This window comes from Triplophysa dalaica, chromosome 23 (assembly GCF_015846415.1).
Source record: "Triplophysa dalaica isolate WHDGS20190420 chromosome 23, ASM1584641v1, whole genome shotgun sequence".
Taxonomy (NCBI): Eukaryota; Metazoa; Chordata; class Actinopteri; order Cypriniformes; family Nemacheilidae; genus Triplophysa; species Triplophysa dalaica.
Window position 1 is genome coordinate 8770182 of NC_079564.1, and position 20966 is coordinate 8791147.

The 20966-nt window shown below is 36.3% G+C and overlaps 2 protein-coding genes across 4 annotated transcripts in view; both read right to left on the reverse strand.

Annotated features, from left to right (window-relative positions):
• Positions 1 to 9123, reverse strand: part of stau2 (staufen double-stranded RNA binding protein 2) — an 80380-nt gene extending 71257 nt beyond the window's left edge. For all 3 annotated transcript variants that reach the window (XM_056738625.1, XM_056738623.1, XM_056738622.1), the window contains exons 1-5: positions 9004 to 9123; positions 6715 to 6922; positions 6218 to 6348; positions 5820 to 5979; positions 5002 to 5137 (exon numbers count right to left, since the gene is read on the reverse strand). In XM_056738625.1, coding sequence (XP_056594603.1) covers positions 5002 to 5137; positions 5820 to 5979; positions 6218 to 6348; positions 6715 to 6913 — 626 coding nt within the window. In that variant the 5' untranslated portion in view covers positions 6914 to 6922; positions 9004 to 9123. The remainder of the gene's footprint in view (positions 1 to 5001; positions 5138 to 5819; positions 5980 to 6217; positions 6349 to 6714; positions 6923 to 9003) is intronic.
• Positions 9124 to 9501: 378 nt separating this feature from the next.
• ube2wb (ubiquitin conjugating enzyme E2 Wb) lies at positions 9502 to 20931 on the reverse strand. The gene is made up of 7 exons (XM_056738531.1): positions 20110 to 20931; positions 19069 to 19993; positions 18238 to 18329; positions 14456 to 14558; positions 12701 to 12856; positions 12374 to 12449; positions 9502 to 12275 (listed from the first exon to the last, which is right to left on the reverse strand). The coding sequence occupies exons 2-7, from the start codon at positions 19219 to 19221 to the stop codon at positions 12262 to 12264; spliced, it is 594 nt and encodes a 197-aa protein (XP_056594509.1). The 5' UTR covers positions 19222 to 19993; positions 20110 to 20931; the 3' UTR covers positions 9502 to 12261.
• Positions 20932 to 20966: the final 35 nt, after the last annotated feature.

Genomic DNA, 20966 nt, shown 5'->3' on the forward strand with positions numbered 1-20966 from the left:
GTCTGAGTTGCAATGCTACAGGCTGATATAAGGTTTCTTTTCAAAGAGTATCATGATCAAGTTGATACAAGGACAATCTGGAACTTGATTATCTTCAAGAAAGCCATCGGTGTTGACCAAGATTCCCTCTCAAGGCAAACTTCTGAAGTTTCTCTTATGCAGCGGACAAAATATCATTTAAGATCTTGTCTTAGTTTGTTCCTCTAGGTCAACTAGAAGATTGTGTTGGAAACCTGTAAAACATGAACAAATCCAAACTTGCCATATTCTCCAACTATATCTGCCACTGGTAAGTCTTTTTAGGTAAACAAATGTAAATATAAAAAGTTTCATTTATTGCCTTGCCAAAAACCTTCGGTCATCAAGATATCATGTGAAACAACATTATCACAACACTGTCGGCTCATTGGAACGCTTCATTCTGATTGGCCAGTCGTGACAATTGCAGGTTTGTTATTCCTAGATAACAACCTCTCAAAACTAACAACACGGTAACCCATGTGCAGCAAATCAGCCTGACAGGTTTTTGACTAAATAAATATAAATATGTCTTTTAATAACATGTATGACATTATATTTACAAACGATTAAATCAAATTGCCTGTTCGTGACATTTTAAACGACGTTTATTACCTTAAAACCGAAAGTAAACGCCTTTTCCTCGCGGAAGGTCTGCAATCGGTAAAAATGAGCTAATAAAATATTTAACATTTCATGTCCAGTTTTTCTCATGTGCGAAATATCCGTGTAATAAGCAGGATAATGTACAAGCGGCTGGCTATTATCGCAAAATAAGCCCCTTCAGTGTGATTCAAGACCCCCCGTATTTCTGCGATAACACCCGGCTGCCTGTACATTATCCCTTACGTAACATATGACTTCAGAAGTATTCCATAACTTCTGCCCACCACAAATATTCCACATGCTGTTATTCTTCGTTTTAGGTACTTAATTTGTTCTTTGTTAGATTTAATTTATAATCTGCTAACCTGTTTTAGATCATTTTATATAATCTGTATTACGAACATTGGGAAGGACATCCCGGAAAGCAAGACTTCCTCTTTCCACTTCCTTTAACAGCATGTGTATGACTTGGCTACTGGAATGGTGAAAGTGTCAAGCTAAAGTAAGAGTTAAGAGGAAAGGTGCAGATACTAATTCACAAAAACCTCTCCTGAAAGGCGTTTATGACGAAAACCTAAATGTTTTCGATCTGTTTCAGTAAGGCGTAGGCAGCTGACTCATCTTGCTCTGTTTTGAGAAAGATTATTGCATTTATGCATGACTATCTCAATGGCAGTCTCAAAATAACTGAAGCCGCATGGTCACCTAGACATTTTCTTCAGAATGTCTGACAGTGAAGGCCATCATTCCTAAAATATGACTGATGTTACGGGAAAGATAAACTGAAAAAGATACGTGTTGATGAGAAACACTGGAATATTGAAAGTCGGGAGGAGTGAGGTGACTAAACAATGTATCTCATGTAGTAAGGTCTGTCAAGTAGCACCATCCTATTTCAAGCGTAGTGGACTCATTTCTCTTTGAACATAAATCCTAATTTTATGTAAAGTACCAGTTTATTTAGAACATCTACAGGTCAAATTATTTACTAAACAAAGGCAAAAGAAACAAAAAGAAACCACATATTAAAGAAATATATAGATTGTTGAATATCAATTGGGTAAGAGTACAAAACACAAAGTAATAGTTCACCAAAAATAAAAGTTTGCTCACCATCATGTTGTTTCAAACCTATAATAACCTAAGTTATTTAGAAAAAACACGACACGGTCCCCATTCACTTTCATGTAAAAAAAAAAGGTTGTTAATAACTATTCTACTAAACAACATCTCAGAAATGATCTAATGCGAATTTGGAACAACATGAGGGTGAGGATATGATGACAGAATATTCAATGCAGCCCTTTCTACATTATCCAACATTCATAGACAACCAATCTCATAATAAAGATTACAAAATATTATATAACACATCAAGAGTAAGAGGCAATTTGCCTCCTTATCTCTGCTCTTCAGTGCTGATCAGATGCCATATCTTTATCGCAAACAAAACAAGCTGAGGTGCTGATTTGGCTTGGACGGTGACGCATTTCCACCTTGACCATGCCGGCTCACGCTTACAGACTCTCTTCCTCTGAGCTCTTACAGTTTTTTTGACCACATGTCAATATCAGACCAGGAAATATCACCAAGGAGGCTTGGCAGTAATTATCTGCCTTATTGTTACAGAGCGTGCTGGTCACAGCACAAGGTAACGGTTATGCCCAAATAAGAGGAGGTGAAGTCGTCCCGGAAATGACCCAAACAAATGTAAACTCTAAAGGAATGCGGGTGCTTTCCAAGGCAGGTGAATGCAGAATACAGCATCCATTTCACTTTCTATCTCAACATGACTGTACAGGCTACATTTCACAACAAGTCTTATTTTACATCTTAGTTATCATAAATCTTTATGTCACTAGGAAATCCTAAATATAAGTGTATGTTTACATAGCGCATTGATATCTCATCTCAAAACAGTTCATGTGATATAAACCCCTTTAAATGGACAGTTCACTTAAAAATGAAAATTCTGTCATCGTTTACTCACCCTCGAGTTGTTGTATAAATTTGTTTGCTGCGTTGAACACAATAAATTTGCGTTGTTATTTAAATTTCTTTGTTCTGTTGAACACAAAAGAAGATATTTTGAAGAATGTAGGAAAGCAGTTCTTCCTACTATCAATGGTGGCCAAGAACTGTTTGGTTACTAGCATTCGTCCAAATATCTTTCTTTGTTTTCATTAGAAAAAATAAATGTATACAAATTTGGAACAACTCGAGGGTGATAAATTTGAATGATTTTTTTTGTGGGTGAACTGTTCCTTTAAGTACATCACATAAATCAAACTACATTTTTGCTAATGGATACAATTTTGATTAACACGCAGACATTTAGAAATATATGACAAGGCTTTTAATCCTATAATCCCACACGCCATTATTCATGACCATAATGAAACAGGACAGACACAACGTCAATATTCCTAATAAAAGCAGAGCTGCGAATCTGTGATGAAGTGAATCTTTGTTAAATTATGCAAGATATGTATCACCTAAAACAAGATTTATGTCAACTGCAGAGAGGGCAGAAGACTCCGGGGTAAAATATCTTTACAGCGCTCCTCAATATCCAGAGCAGTCCCCCACGGTGGTCTCTGAACAGGCTCTGTACCAAAATGATGTAATCGCACAGAGGATCCGATTTACTTTGGCTCCTTGTTGTCTTATTATTTCAAAGACTACATCATAGAAACTCTAGCTGGGCAGAGGAGAAAAATATATACATTTTATCATAAAATCTCAGGGCCCTTTAATGCTTTTTGATATCAGGTTGAGATCCTGACTTATATAAGACTCGGATTTCTCACCTCATCTTTGTTCACACCGTGTCCAATGAGAATTTTGAGAATCAAAAGCAAAAGTCTAAATGAAAGCCTCAAATAACAACAGGATAAAAGGCTAATATGTTTTTTAATGCAGTGTAGTTCTCTAAGTAATGCTAAAGTTGCCTGTTTTTTACTTTAATGCCGTCAAAGTGGAAACTTCAGTGTCAGTGATTTCATTTTTTTGTGGAAAAAATAAATTATTTTCTTAGTTGCAAAGCAAACCGGCTCACACAGATGCTATCTTAACTTAATATAAATAAGAATAACACACTTGCTAAATACTGAAGATGTGTTATATTTGAAAACGAACTAAAATAATGAATTATAAATACTTTTAAAAGCCAAATATTAAAAAATTTTGACAAAAAAACACTTCATTACTAACAATCATTACTACAAGAACAGTGTCAAGCTGTAAATTCATAGTAAATTAATGTATACCTGCAATGACAGCATTAATAATGGAGCAATACTGCCCCCTACGGGTAGTATGCAAAATTTGTCCGTGCTCTTTTCCATCTTTTGAAGGGATAGTTCACTCAAAATTAAAATTCTATCATTTACTTACCCTCAGATTGTTTTGAACCTGTATGCTTTTCATTGTTCTGCTTTTGCTGAACAAAAAGGGAGATATTTTTAAGAATGTCAGAATCCAAACAGATCTCGTCCCCGATTTACTGCCATACTAGGGAAAATAAATACTATAGCAGTAAATGGGGGATGAGACTGACATTCTTACAAATATCTTTGGTGTTGCAGAGATCAAAAAAATGTATACTGGCTTGTAACAACTTGATGGTGAGTAAATGATGACAGAATTTTCGGGTGAACTTCCCTTTAAAGAGCACAGATTACCGGAAAGGTCTTTTATCATGAAAGTGTTACATGTGTGATCTCACAAGCGGTAAAAACACCTTTTTGTTATGCATGTTTTTTTCTTGAATGCTCAACTGAATTTGTTTGAGAACATCAGACATAATGGTCACTTCTAAAAAAAAAAGAAAATCACAATAATTTTAATGGATTTAATATTCATACTGTAATGGCTGTTGTATTTGTTTCAACAAAAACTATAATTGTCTCGGAGGCTCTCTTCTGTTATTTTTTGGCTTCTAGCGGTAGGATTTTATCTGGTTGATGGGAACCAGTCCAACATTATTAAATCCTACTGAAATAAGGTGAAAAACAAACTATTACATAAATTAATTCTGTAATAGTTTTTATTTTAAACAGTTGATGGTTCATAATGGTTTTTCAAATGAAAATCGTTTGAAATTTGGGGGCCTGTCTAAAACCAGTTTCCTTAAAAGAGGATACTTAATACTAAAGCCATCTGATAAATCACTGAGTAACTAAACAGCAAGGCATAACAGGCAGCTGTACCTTGACTCCACTCGGGTACATTGCGTTTTTTAGACCCTATATGACTTACCACTAGATGGCAGTAAAGACAAACAAAACTTAAAATTCTAAATAATGATTCATGATACACACTCCTTCATAACCAATACTGACATGTTTCAGAGATATCACATCTCTTAAGATTTACCTTTGGTTGAACATTCCTCTGAAGTTGTAATTGGCTCTGTAGTTGGGAATGGGTTTGGGGTCCAGGGGTCTATAGATGGCTGGCTCTCCTCGCTTCATAGCCAAGCCATTCAACTCCACAGTAGGAGTAATACTACCTGCAAAATAGCATTTTAACATCTTTAAATGACTAGTTAAGCGTCATCCTAAAAAAATATATCAATAAATTACACAGTGACAAAGTCTGTTTTATCTTAGCACAGTTGTAGCACATATTCGCAACTGTGTCAAACTAGATATACAATCTCAACTTCTGAATCTTATTGGTTCTTAGGGTCACTAGATGACAACACCAAGTTGAGAAAACCAATAAGCCATTAGGAATGGTGGATATTGTTAAAGGGATACTTCCCCCAAAAATGAAAATTCTGTCATCATTTACTCACCTTTGAGTTGTTCTAAATCTGTATAAATTTCTTGTTCTGATGAACACAGAGAAACATATTTGGAAGAATGCTTATAACCAGACAGATGTTGCCCCCCATTGACTCCCATAGTAGGAAAAAATACAATGATAGTCAAAAGTGCCCCAGAACTGTTTGCTTTCCTACATTCTTCAAAATGTCTTCTTTTGTGTTCAACAGAACAAAAAAAGATGACAAAGTAATTTTCCTACTATGGGAGTCAATGCGGGGCAAGATCGGTTTGGTTATAAAAATCTTCCAAATGTTCATCAGAACAAAGAAATGTATACAGATTTGGAACAACTTGAATGTGAGTAAATGATGACAGATTCCTTTAATATTCTCACGGCTAAAGGAGTTGCAGCCACCACAATACCTGGGTTGCTGTTGATATCTGCTTTAGGTGAACGGGGTGGAGGCCGAGGGAGGCTGCTTTCACTCAGGGCCTTGGTTGCTGTGGTGTGCTGGGCCTTTTTAATGCTGCTGCCCTCTGCCTCCCAAACCTGGTTCCCCAAACACAGCTGCACTGTAAAGACCTGCATGCAGTCAAATCAGCAGAAGACTATTTGCAATATTTATGGTTAACACATACTGTATAGGTCAAGTATGCAATAAATGTAATAGGGACTGTTATTCATAATTACAATTTTATTGCATTAATAATTTGCAAATTATTGATAGTATTTCATATTGCTAAAATATTTTGACAATCTGTTGAATATATTTTGCACTAGGATGAAGCTATATATTTTGAATCATTAAAAGTCAGTTTACCTTGGCATGCGCAGGTCCTTTCTCATTCAGCAGTTTGTATTGAGGTTGAATCCGGTTGAAACGGGCTAACTCATTCACCAGACACATGGGAGTTTTCTCTTTAGGGTTTGCCATGTTTTCTTGAGGAGGGCCTGTCAAAAGACAAGTAGGCCACACTAAAATGAACAAGTTATGCAAGATCATTACTACATATTTTGAATAAGCACTAACCAGATGTTAACGCTAGAATATATGATCTCTTCTGTTTAGAATAACCAAGACTGGCTCTGACACACTTCAAACGTGTCAAAATACACAGTTTTTCCCCAAAAAGCTAAACATTTCCCCCCCAAATTCTTCAAAAATCAATTGCTTGGCAAGTTAAAATCATCACACACTGGCTTGTGGACAAAGGACATCTATTGCTACTACTAAGCTATTTACAGTATTAAAATTGCAGTATTGAAATGGCCTAAAAAGATATACACTGAATCAGCATGGACACAGAATGCTGGTACCTGATGGGTTGGCTGGTACAGTGGAGTCCACAAAGCAAGAGGCAGGGCTGGGGCAGGTGGGCGATGTGGCTGGCACTGTGCCATTGATGGTGGGCTGCAGACCCAGAACTCCTGTGCTGGGCATGGCCACAGAGGGCACCATAGGGGACAGGCCAGGCCCAGACAAGGGGGCTGATGTCTGCACTTTCACTTGAGCCATCCTCTATCACTGTGAAAAACAACATACTTAACAATGAACAAACTGGACATAAATTCATCATTGACGAGTTGTTTATAAAAAATACAATTTTATAGATAGTACTACTGGGTAGGCCGGAATAAGTGTGTTGATATGATTCACTAAGCTTACGGTGTGGTTTTACGTAATACATGGTACTGGATCAATTATTCTGTATCACAATATTTGAAGAGTTTCTTTATAAAATGAGATAAAAAAAAATCTAAAATCATGTTTTTTATCGTGCATTACAATTAATATCAAACTGCAGTTGATTTGTTTTGATTTAAGCCATAATGACTTAAAACATACAGCTAACTAACACAGTAAAAACATGATTACATAATAAAAAAACATGAACATGCACAGCCCCCTATTCATTTCTATTGTAACAAATGCAAGTGTATAGTGGGCTTTAAAACAACATTCTTCAGAATATCTTCTTTTGTGTTCCGAGAAAGGAAAAAAAGTAATTGAGGTCTGAAATGACAAGAGGCCGTGTAAATGATGACATCATTTTCATTTTGAAGGTGAACTACTCCTTTAAACAAAAACTGAAAAAAATGACTAATGTTTTATTTTTTTAATGCAAGCACACTTTCATAAGCTGGGAAAGCTCAACCATAATGATTAAACAGATATCATGTCATACAACAAAATCGCCATAGCTGTACTATACATAATGTAACTTTTTGTATCACGATATAGGCTATTATTCAACAACAATATAAAATTAGACACCTACAGTATGCCGAGGTACAGTATGCTTTGTAAACCCCAGACGAACTTTAGCAGATTCCAGGGGTACTTAAATTCTTTTGTTTAAAGCAGAAAATATCATTCTAATAATGACTTAACAGGAACATGGTCAAGGAAATATCATGGACCCAAACATAATAGGTAGTGAAAGTACACTATTTTTAAAACTGATGTCCATTCCCAATCTGACCATTCAAAATGTTGGCAGGCCGTCAGTATTATAAGTGAAATGTAAGTCAAATAAAAAAAGTGTATGTGAAAGATATTTGGGATTTATAAAGCACACAAAATAAATTCTTAATACATCCCTAACTAAAAAAATCTTGACACAAGAACTATCGTATGAATCATGATGACATTACATTTGTACTTTTTTATTTGTTCTCAGTTTGCTTTTTGTCCACTTTTCATGATTACTCAACAGGCACCTTTCGAACTACAAAAAAATACCAACGCTAACAAGTGAAAAATATCTCAATTATATTTCCGTTCGTTCTTTACGTTATTCTTTAAGATTCATATAATTCCTGTGACTACCCCAGCCATCACAATTTTTAAAAACGATAATATTTCCAGGTCTTCCATGACAATGGTAACACGGTTGCACCTCTTATTCACACTATAACACCATCAGATACACCACATCAATAGCTAAACTCATTGATTTATAAACATTTCAAGAATTTGACATATCTACAGTAAAAACTATGACAACTAAGACATCATGAGGAGGTCAGCATCAAGCCAGTGGAGTGACATATGACCACAAGGATTCATCATTGACATGAAAGCACAGAACCAGAACAGGTGAAGACAAGAAAGCTTTATTTGTAAACCTGACTCAAAGTGCAAGGGCACTAAAGTGAGGTCACGATCTCTGTCTGGGTAAATATCTCTCTCTCTCTCTCTCTCTCTCTCTGCCATTTATTGTTTCTGTACAGCCTCAATGAGAGAACTCTACACAACACACAGTTGTGATGTGCTACGGCCCTTAACAGTAACACGAACTAGTCTAGAGAGGTCTATTTGAAACCCCAATCGCACAACCGAACGAGTTTATGGCGTCCAAAAACACTGTCTAGCAAGACAGCACCCGGGCTATTGAAACACAGCCTTTTTATTTCTAGCAAACAGGCCACCGGGTCTGAACTCAGCTGGGAATGTACAGACATCATGGCTGAACGGCTAAATACCCCCCTTATATCTGAACGATGCACATCGACTCAACAACCAAACGACAGATCGCAGTTTCAACTGTTATTATGAATTTATCGCTACTTCAAACGACTACCTAGTTCATGATATTTCTTTACCTTCGTCCAGGGCCAGACCCCAGTTACACCTCCAACATTGGCAAACACTAAAGAGAACTGATGATAGGAGCAAACCACCGCATGAAAAGCGGGGTTTTCTTTCAAGAAAATGCAAAAACGTGAATTATATGTTTATATTTATATAAGACAGGTCAATAGTATGTGTTGTTTTCTATGTGTATTGAGGCAGAACACGTTTTGAGAACACTGGAGTGACATATTTGGGCATAGCAAAATAACAGCGCACCCCTCCTCTGTCGAATAGTTGGTGCAGTCCGGAGTCCTGCGATGAATTCGTCCACTGTACAGTATATTTAAACTCCAAACTACATCTTTATGACATTTCTTTAAAAAAACACACACGCTAGACTATTGTATTTTGAGGTATTAACACTGTACTTTTTTGTGTACTTTGGTTGTTTGTGAGTATATTTTCAATCTTGCATATTGTTGATTGTTGATGACTATTAGCATATTAATGTAACAATATGTCAAATGTTTACAAATATATATTTTTAATGTCGTATGATATACATATTGTCATACAGTCGTAAATACTCAAACCTTACTCAAAACCTGTATTTTATTTTTTAAATTAACAGGCACAATTTGCATAATTTGCACATACCAAAAAAATCTGACTTAGAAATATCTCCCTCGATTAATTTTCTCTTATAACTTGCAAACCAAACTATACAATAATAAAAAACTATTGACAAACAAGTCTACATGACCATAACTTATTGACATCCTTTCATATGGTGACAGGTGTCACATCATAATGCATAATTTACATCCACTTTGCCCTGTTGTCATTTTAACACATTGAGGCAGTTTCCCAGAGAGGAATTTTCTAAACCAGGACTAGGACTTAGTTAAAATAGGACATTTAAGTAATTTGTACAAACAAGCATTTCAAAAACTACTTTACTTGTGTGCTTTTTCAGACAATTCAATGGCACTTATGTATTTTGAAATATGCCATTGCACGTTGTTTTCAGTTTGGACAGCGTTCACATTTATTTTAGACTAGGACTAGTCTTAATCCCTGTCTGGGAAACTGCCCCATTTTCTTTCAGCAGTAGTCATAAAAACATGAGCAATAATAAAGTATCCTGATATTGTGTGCATGGGAAGCAATGGCCATTCTCATTTTTACTTACATCGACAGATTCACATGGAAGTCTGAATATACACTTTATCACAGATAATGGAAAAATCCAACCAACTTATATTCAATACATATATTCAAGTATTTGAAAGGATGGCTAAGAAACACATCTTTGGAGTGTATAAACCTAACAAACAAGTGTGAATTCTTACATTACCAACCATATATCGTAAATTAAACGTACATTTTTGGGGATAGAAAATCTGTCTCTATAGTGTTTTATCCTAGCAAACATATAAACAATCTTTGTCCTTTGTGCCACTCATTAGGAGAAAAATACAGAGGATCCAAACACTGTTAAACATGTGCTCTGCAATAGCTTTATACATCTACATATAGACCATGCCGTCAATTTAAATTTTTAGTGTGAAACAATTGTCAATTTAAACATACAAGCAGTTTATAGATTTTTTCCCATTGTAATTATTTTTCTTAACTAAGTAACATTCTTTTAAGAGAAAATAGTCAAATGGAAAACACCAGTTATATTTAACAATTATTTCCTTCCTTGGAAAAAATTACCTGAGCCAGACAAATATAATCAAGAGAATCAACACCCTTACCTTGCAGAAAATACAAACCACAGGGACTCTCACACCAGTTGAGGATACAGAAAATAAAACAATGAAACAAAATGATGTATGAAAAACTTCCAAACATTTAGCAATTTCTTAACTTTGACATTAGTAAGACTAAGAGGTACTGAGAGGAAGAAGCCTTTAGAAATTAAATATTAAAAGGAATTGTAGGCTCGATACAAAACATAATATAGAAAAAAAAGAACAGAACTTTCGTGCCAACATGTAATATATGAGGTTGCCTAGCTCTCCTTTAATCAGCCAATGGCAAAACTAAACAACAAACTAAATTTGGTAAAATTGCAGAGGTCAAGTTCGTAGTAGGGCTGTCACAATATCAGAGTTTCTGATATTGTGACGGCAATCATGGCAAAAGAAATCATAATAAGGATATTATCACAATATGCTTTTTAAAAAATAAGTAATGCTATAATTTATTTTTTGGGCAACTTAATTTTTTTTGGGCCAATGAATCATAAATCGAATATGACTGTTGGGTGGCAGAGAGTTTGTAACAATTGTTTACCCACAAATTTTTTCATCATTCATTCACTCTCATGTCATTCTGTCAAAAGAAGATAATTTGAGGAAAACTGTAAACCAAACAACATTGGCTCCAATTGACTTACATTGTATGAGAATAAAGCCATTTGAGACATTTGTAAAATATATTCTTTTGTATTAAACAGAAGAAAGAGTTACAAAAAGGTTTTAAATGACACAAGGATGAATATATGACAACATTTTGTCTATGGGTGAAATACCTCTTTAAAGGGTAAAATATCACCACCTACGTTGAAGTGACTCTGCTAGTTCCTAGATGTTCAATGTTTAATTTTGGTTTTGATGTCACAATGATTGACAATTAAACCACCATTTGCAGTCATGTCAAAAAATAAAGCAATTCTTAAATTAAACTATATACAGTAGATCAACGGGATTCTCTAGCCCCTCGCTGCCCATTTCAGCAGAACTGCAAGTCAATGAATGACAATAAACTATAAACTTTTCTTAAATCACTTCACAGTGCACATCATTTCAGTAGGAATTATAACAAGAAAAGCAAAGGGATTAAAACTGTGACACTACTACGTATTAAAAAAGATTTGGATTACTAATTCTTGGCCTAGATATGCACACATCTTTGTTATTGCACAAGAGACAAGGACCTCAAGACAACCAGTGCTAAAGATTAACAGGAACATGTGTGGTCCAGGACCAAAATCAATATCCTCCTTGGGCAAATCTAAAAATGTTCCACAACACCCCACAATGGGTCCATTTCCATTCTCTTTAAAAATGAATTTTCCATTCTTCATCAGTTTGTTCCTCAAACATGCATCCAACTGGTTAGTGGAAACACAGCCGAGATTGTCTATCATCTTTGTGGTCTGAGTCCATGCTTATAATTGGAGTCCAAGGATAAAGTTCAGAGACCATAAGGTTTTAAAAAAGTGCTTTTATAGGTCAGTAGGACTTATTTCCTCCTGGAGTTCTAAAAAGTTCATATTAACAGGTATCATCTGTGAAGAGAAGGCAGTTTGGAATGTAAACATGAACACTAGATAGACGTTTTAAAAGTTACACATACTGTATAGGCGACTAAAATGTTAGTGCTCACCATGATACCACCATTTTGTCTTCTTTGGATTTTTATTACAAGTTCGTACATAAAAGGAATTATCAGGAGGCCGTCTCTGGAAAACAAATTGTACACAACATTTAAAGGTTAGATGTCCTTTCCTGGCTTTAAGGTCATAAAGACTGTCAATTACAAAAAAGTCAAGGTTACGACATACAGTATATAATCAGTAAACCATTGATTTTGAGTGGAAGCACAAATTGCTGAGTAAACCATTTAATGTCCTACTATAGTAACTAACAAACTAAAACTCTGATATGTCCCATATTGAAACACTCTTATACGGTTATGGTGTGAGACACTCACCTTCTCTTTGCAGCTAGACAGCATGCTTATAATGCTAAGACAGACAGATTGCACTGAAAGAGCTGGTGACCAGTCCTCTGTTAAGATGGACAGGCAGATGTGGCCATTGCTATAAACGTGAGGATGAACAGGTATATTGTCTCCTGTGAACATTACCTGTAAACACACACACACAGAAGACTTTACATCTCTTTTAAACAAACATGGGACTGCCAAAATTATACAGACATGCAAACATGTGCTTGTTGATTTCTTCTTTTGTGTATGTTATGCAGGGGCGGTTCTAGGGTGAGTGCATATGCAGGGTTGAGCCCAGAGAGACATCCACATATGTGTTCGAATATACATTTCATGTCTAAAAAAGCGACCCGCCCCACTTTCTCTTTTGCCGCATTTCCACCGAAATTATTTGGAACAATTTGTCCCAGGAATTTTTCTCTCCCCAGACCTGTTGCTGTCTGTGTTTCCATTCTAAAGACGGGTTCTCCCAGTCAAGGAGGGGGCGGTTATGTCAAACAATGGTGAAGTCACATAAATCGTCATTTAATGCCCAGCTTGTATAACCGACTCGATATTTTTAAGAACACATTTTCATTGCGGGTCGTTTACAATTCCCGTTGGATTTCGTCCTCTGCAAAAACAACTTATAAAGCCTGGACCTCGTCGTCGGTCCATCTTTCGGCAGCTCCACACATAGAAAAAGCTACGTGTCACACCACATGCATGCCCCAAGGCATTGCTCTCTGCTTGAGTGCACCTACATTCAAAATGAACATTCGCACGCACAAAAGATTCTAAATGTAAATCATACACGGCATGGTAATAAAACATACAGGACTTTACTGAAAACATTCATGGCTTCAGCCCCCTTAGTCCACCCCTAGCGCCGCCCCTGATGTTAGGTACAACTATTCCTTTACTACAGAAATAAAAATAGTGCTTAGTCTTCACAATTGGCATAAGGCAGCTAGATTATTAGATGTGGAGACAGCTGGATAAATGAGGAGTCAATGCCAGACCAGTACTTACAGGAGGAAAACCACAGAGCTTTGGGCACTCATGGTCAGCAGGAAAAACACAGGCAATATCTTACATCCGACTAAATGCACTTAAACAGTGATAGAGCCACTTTAGCTTACCAAAAAGGATCATCTGTCACTTTTAGTCTTAAGTGGTCTTTTATCACAGATAAAATTTAAAATAACATAGGCACACAGTTGCTCCTTTTGTGTTACTGACACATCCATGACATGGATGTCAGTTCTGAATACAGTAATGCTGTTATTATTACAAATAAGCCTTTTCATATAGTATGAGCTTGTTTATCTAATTCAGTCTACTATTTATAGTTGGATTTATATAAAATAAAACTTAATCCCCTCAAATTTGGCCTCTAAATCTCCACTCTACAAACTGAAAAAAAAATGCCCTTGCGTGGACTGATCCCAGTATTTTACTTCAGTAGGTAGATTCAGGGTTATACATACAGATGGTGGGACCATGAAAGAAGATTAGAATATAATAAACACTTAGTTGTTCATAATATCAATTTGTAATAGTGGAGTGTTGTTTGGCTGCAGTTTGGATTAAAAGCCACAATAACAATACTCTTTGTAAGAGGTCATCCTAAAAATCAGTCTGTTAATCTTGCCACATGCTAGTATAAAGCAGTAATAATTAATGGTAAGTACTTGGTTGTGAATATGTAAATACATTATTTTAATACGACTAAAATGAAAAGCACTCTTTACATACCTGAGGTGAGTCAAAGGGATATCGACTACTAAATTTAAAAAGAAGCTGAAATTTTTCCCCTTCGTAAAGAGTACCAGAGGCTCCTTCCATATCCACAATCCACCTATAAAGCAAAATTAAAACAGAATTAATAATGTTACATTTTCACTAAACATTTTAACACTATAAGCCAGGGCTAGTCAACTGCCGGCACGCCAATCATCTTTACCCGCCCGTCCTATTATTTCAAATAAGTGGAGAGACTTTAAGAATGGTGTGCTTTAAGAAATATACGTCCGGAGACATATTTGAAAGTCCAAAACGCCGCTACATTCAATACGACAGTAATTCCCATGCCTCATAATGATTGACGGCTTATTCCAAAACGCGTCTAGTGCCCTTGAAAGTAACTGCAGGAAGAGCACTACACCACGCAAACTGTTGTCTCAGATAAGGGAAAAACTACGTTGTTTTTATTACTGCATTCATTATGTACGAAAAGCTATATTTACGAAAAATAGTAGTGAAAAGTATGGACAGATCAGAAAATAAATTGATTGTGTCACTGAAATGTGTCACTTGTTTTGGCTTGTGTGCGTTTCACCAATGTCTTTCGCTACTTCCAGAGGCGTTGAGAGAGAGAGTCGAAAGAACAGAAGTTGAATTTTTTGTGTGTCAAGTGATTCATGGAGCCTTCCGATATTTCCCGGGAGTTATGTTTTCTCTTTAAATGCTTTATTTCTTTCAATTTTTTTATTCATTAAATGACTTACGTCTTTAAATGGGTTAAAAGTTTGTCACAATCGGTCTGTTTAGCCACAGCTCCATGTGTTACTAGTAACTTCCGGGAACTATTGAGAGTCTCCATGTACCGCCATTGCTGTGATTTTTTAAGTCAGTGGAGTTGACACAACTCTCCTTCTCAATTACTCTGGCTACTTCTAAATCCTATTTAGACTGAAATAACAAAACATACAATCTCTTGATATCTTTGGAGAAAACATTTGGCATTGAGAGCGCAACACAGATTCATGAATTCAGTTATTTGGAAGAGAAATGCACAAACTGGAACAAAATGTATCAAGTGACATGGGATAAAAGGAACAGTAGTCAAAATAAAAAAACTATATAATCTATTAAGGAACACATACTAAAGTATTACGACATAAAAAATGAATAGAAATTTGTATAGAGTAAAATATAAAAACGGTCTTAAATTAGCTGTTCAGTCAATAATTATTCATATTAAATTAATTATTAAATTATTCCTGATTATTCTCATATTTTTGTCAACATGTACTCATGGTTTTATTATATGTATTAACCGTAAAAAAAAAACACATTTCTCAATTCTCAATAACACCCATTATCGCACAAATGTGACAATTGCTGAAAACTACGGAAGTCTTGCAACATCCCAGAATTACATTTCATTACATTTAGGCATTTGGCAGACGCTTTTATCCAAAGCGACTCACATTGCTTTTATCCAATACATTTTACATAGGTATTTGCAATCCCCTGGGATCGAACCCACAACCTTGCGTTGTTAACGCAATGCTCTTACCACTGAGCTACAGGAAATTAGATAGTGACATCAGCAATGTCAGTTTCCTGCTTCAACATTATCATATATCTATAGCAGCAGTGGATTTTCAGATGAGCGACAACATTCCTGGAGGCAAAGCGGAAATATTGCAAGACCACCAGTGCTGCGTCTGCACAGAAGCTCACATTTCTGCCTCGGATGATTTACAGTATGAATTATGATTTAGTTTTGTTTAAGAGCTTATATTACCAGATGGTGGCTTGCTTTAATGTTGAAGGCTTTACTCTGTAATGAAATAATCTGTTCACCTTTATTTCTGGTTCATGATGCTGGGGAGGCTATCATTCCCTGTGACAGGCAGCTTTGGTTTCAACTAAACACCATTGCCCTTCTTTTGAGCAAAGCTTATATTTACATCACAGAAAGAAAGTCTTACCAAAACTTGACAGACTACATTGAACACAGACAAACACTTTGACATGACATACATGTTTGGCAAGTTGCTAAACTAGTAGTTTATATGGTGTGTTTTTGACAAGATATGCATCATTAAAAGCCACAGGGCTAACTATTTGATAGTAAACACAGAACAAAATACATTGCATTTATCCATTTTCTGACAGTTCCTGAGCTTTATGGATAACACCGATCTTTTATTTGAGCAACAACCAAGCAAATATGGCAATCATTTATCATTATTGATTTATAAAAAAAAAAGGAAATACATAGTGTGAACACTAGTAATAACTCATCGTTTCAAACTCATTTCAAAATTCCATCATCTCTCGAATGCAAGAACAAGAGCCTTGTTTATCCCTCAAATGACGGTGACGAAAGCTCCTGCCAGATTAGACGCTATCCTATTGGAAGAAAACGATCTGCCGGATTATCTGCCAGACAAACAAGCCTCTGGTTCACGCGCATTCGAGAGATAACGGAAGCTAGACATCAACGTTAATGCGCTGTCAATAAGGATATTTCTCTTAAACAAACTAGGGATGCGCTATAAATTATCAGCCATATCGGTATCTGCGGATAATAAAATTTAGGCCAATATATTATAGCCGATAAAACATATATAATTTACTCTGGTTAAACTTCTTCAGTTGCACACTACTCACAGTTAAAATACAGTACAGTACTGTGTTTCTGTGGTATCTTTCACTTACTCCTATTAGCAAAACATTGTGGATGTACTGTAGGTACAGTTTGTACAGTGTTTATGAATATGTAAATTATAGGAACAAAAGCATATTGTTTAAATCAGACTGATGGCTGAATGAGACCTGTGAGACATGTGGATATTAAGAACATTTCTCTTGGTTGCTCCAGAAGAACATCTGTAACTTGTTTTTTAAATAAAAAACATACCAGAAAAGTTTGAAGGTTAAAGAATCATTAACTATTGTAAAGGAGGCTTGGTACTTAAAAAGAGAACTAAGGATCACCTTGTTTTTGTGTCAGTCTTATGAAATTTTATATTAATATTTAGACCCTTTATATCAGCAATATATCGGTTATCGACTTACAGTGTTAAAGAATTATCCGTTATCGGCCAAAATGTACATATTGGTGCACCCCTAAAACAAACGCATCAATTTACTTCAGAAGGCCTTTGTTAAGACCACGGAGCTGTGTCGAGCAGATCTTTGTTAGATGGATGCACTTTTTGCAGCTTCAAAAAGTCAACACCCATACACTCCCATTCTAACCCTTGGACGTAAAATGATACGTGGTATTATAACTCCAACTGCATTATTCGTCAAAAAAACATATTCTGTTAGCCTTGAGGGTGAGTTAAACATGGGGAAATTTTGATTAAGGTACTGAAGTACCGCTTTAATCCTTTAATTTTTTATTAGACGTGGGAGACATACAATACATTGGGCAGGACAGCTGATAGACTGAGACAGGCTTTCAAAGACATCAAATGGAAACAAGCAGTTTCTTTAAAAAATGAGTAGTAAAATGTAAATACACAGCCCTTTTAATTTTTTAGAAATACAAATCTCTGAGACAACCCAGCCCAAGAAAGAATGCTTCAAAAGTCATGATAAAAATAAAACAATAAAATAAAATCAATAAAACAATAAACACCAAAGAAATAACTTAAGAGACTAAACGCCGCTTTAGATTCTTAAAGGTTTCTTTCGTGAGAGTCCCTGATAGAGGAAAACGTGAGAAAGCCTGTCAATAAGTACACAGTGAGTGATGAAACATTAAATGAAGAGGCGGGATATGAGGCTCTTCTTACTGTGTGATGGTGTTCTGTACACTCTTCTCATTTAAAGTCATTCCAGGGGGCGGATCATTCTGCAAAGCTAGAAGTTCCTTCTGCAACCTCTTCTGTTGAGAAAAATAATAAATGTATTATGGATAATAGAAAAAAGAAAGTAGATACATGTAAGTTATCAAAATAATCAGCCATAATCAATCTTCTTCGTTTATGTTAAATAACAGTACTATCTTAAGCACTTATCAGGCATCTTTAGATGACTGTCAAGATAGCCAACTCACTAGGTGGAGTGCAACTGCGTGTATTGTAAACGACACACTTAAACTTATAGTAGCACTGCATCACTTCCGACTTTTATTTATATGCAAACATTTACAATCATTAACAGTTTAAAAACAGCCAAATGCTCCCTGTTTTTCTTAGGATCGGAAAACATTTTTAATATATAACTTAAAGGGAATAAAAAGATAAGTTACTGCGCTGCACTAGTAATTGATCACCTTGTAAGGCTGGATTAAAAAAAAGTGGAAACGGTGAAAGATACACAAGAAATCCAGTATGTATTTCTAAAAGAGACACGTTTATTTTAATAATCAAAATGACAGTTCGGAGTATAAACGTTGGTTATAACGAGTCCTCCCCCCAGCTGTTGCTTTTAAGCTAAGATCATTCTCACTCACCCTGACAGCTCGCGCTCATCGAGGACAAGTTATGATTTACTGAATAACGTATCACAATTCGACCGCTTTATTAGACGTTTAAACGAAACACTATATACACTGTAGAGACGATCCTGATCAAGGTGAGATTGATCCCAATAACAATACTAAATGTCAGCTATGATCTTACCTGCATCGACGCCATGATGGATCCCCCTGCATCAGTGGCGCACAGTAACGCAGGGCGACCAACGTCAGCGTCACGTGACACACGCCTCCGTGATGATACGGTCCTAGATCTAACCCAGCGTTTCTCAAAGTGTCCGGTGGGGGATATAGACATGAAAGGTGGGGCTCGACAAACTGAGGAAATTTGGTCATTTTTCCACTTCTCTATTGATTCCACAGAAGAAATAATTAAACTTAAGAGTCCTGTGTGAAAAATACTCACAACAAGAGCTGTATCATGTCTTTATAGATTTCAAAAAGGCTTTTGATAGAGTATGGCAGGGTGCATTATGGGTAAGAATGAAGAAGTACAATATGGGACACCAGATAATCAACTCCATCAAACAGCTGTATGATAAGGCCAGTAGTGCAGTAGTCAACCTGGGCTTCATGGGAAAGTGGTTTCGCACAACATTAAGTGTACGACAAGGCTGTCTTCTGTCGCCCACACTCTTTAACATACACTTAAGAGCGCATCATGAGAGAGGCCCTGGAGAACCACTGTGGCACAGTCAGCATTGGAGGTAGAAACATGACCTATCTCCGATTTGCAGACGACATTGATGGGCTAGCTGGCAATGAAATCTGGTAGAAACATCCTCAATTTTTGGCATGGAGACAAGCGATGAAAAGACTATGCTGATGACAAATAGTCACAAGCAGATCACTACCGACATCGAAGTGAGAGGACAAACGTTGGCTACTGAGAAGAACTTTAAATATTTGTGCGCCATCATCAGCAAAGATGGGTCAAAAGCAGAAATTCTTGCAAGGACAGCACAAACAACAGCAGCCATGTCAATGGCCATGGCAAAAATTTGACTTTTACGTGCACTTGTCCTTTCTGTCTTCTTATACGCCTGTGAGTCTTGGACCCTCATACCAAACTGCAAAGAAGAATACAGGCATTAGAAATGAGATGCTATAGAACTATCCTTGGCATCTCTTGCAAGGACCATATCACAAATGAAACAGTGAGAAATATCATCAGGTGTCTACTCACTGCAGTTAGAAAGAATCAGCTGAAATGGTATGGACATGTCATAAGAGCTAACAACTTGTCCACAACATCCTTCAAGGTAGCGTCCCAGGTGCCAGAAGACGGGGCACACAGAGGAAGAAGAGGGCTGACAACATTACAGAATGGACTATGAAAAGCTTTGCAGAGATTCAGGGAATAGCACATGACCGAGACAAATGGAGGGACCTGGTTTGATGTTCAACAGAACAGCAACCCGACAACCATGCCAGGGGACTGATGATAATACACTCAAAACAGAGGCACATTTAAATATAAGCCTTATTTAAAACAACATCAGACTGCGAAGAATATATCAGGTGGAACCATAGTACCCTACGAGAATGATTTCACGTCAGAATGTTAATTGAAGCGGAAACAAAAACTTTAAAGTGGTGAGGCGGTAGGGGTTATTAAAGTTAGTAATGTATAAGTTTGTGACATGAAAATAGAACTGGATATTTGGCACCAGCAGACGAAACAGACAGACAGTGGACCTAAAGTTTATTACCATTTTCTTTGGGCCGAATGGGGACAGGTGGGGCTTGAAACCCTCCACTACCTCCAAAGTAGGGAATGGCAGAAAAAGATCCGCCCGTACTACCATACAGCATGGAAATAAATCCTTTATTATTTGCATTATCATTTCATTAAAGAGAACAATTGAAGAGAACAGTTTTTGTTTATTGTAGAATAAATGTAATTCTACTTTTGTCCCATCGACAAAATGTCTAATTTGTTCAGATGTTGAGAACATTTGACTTGCAGATGAGCAAGATTATAACGCAATTAATAGTAGTTTGGTATGCATACCTTAAAGGCTATTACGTTGGGGATAAAGG

Excerpts from the sequence above, each read along its gene's own strand:
- ube2wb (XM_056738531.1), bottom strand. The coding sequence starts at position 19,221 with ATGTCTATATCCCCCACCGGACACTTTGAGAAACGCTGGGTTAGATCT. Across the intron at positions 18,330-19,068 it reads CCATCATGGCGTCGATGCAG|AAGAGGTTGCAGAAGGAACT; the intron begins GTAAGATCATAG and ends TTTTCTCAACAG. Across the intron at positions 12,450-12,700 it reads TGTCTAGCTGCAAAGAGAAG|AGACGGCCTCCTGATAATTC; the intron begins GTGAGTGTCTCA and ends TTTGTTTTCCAG.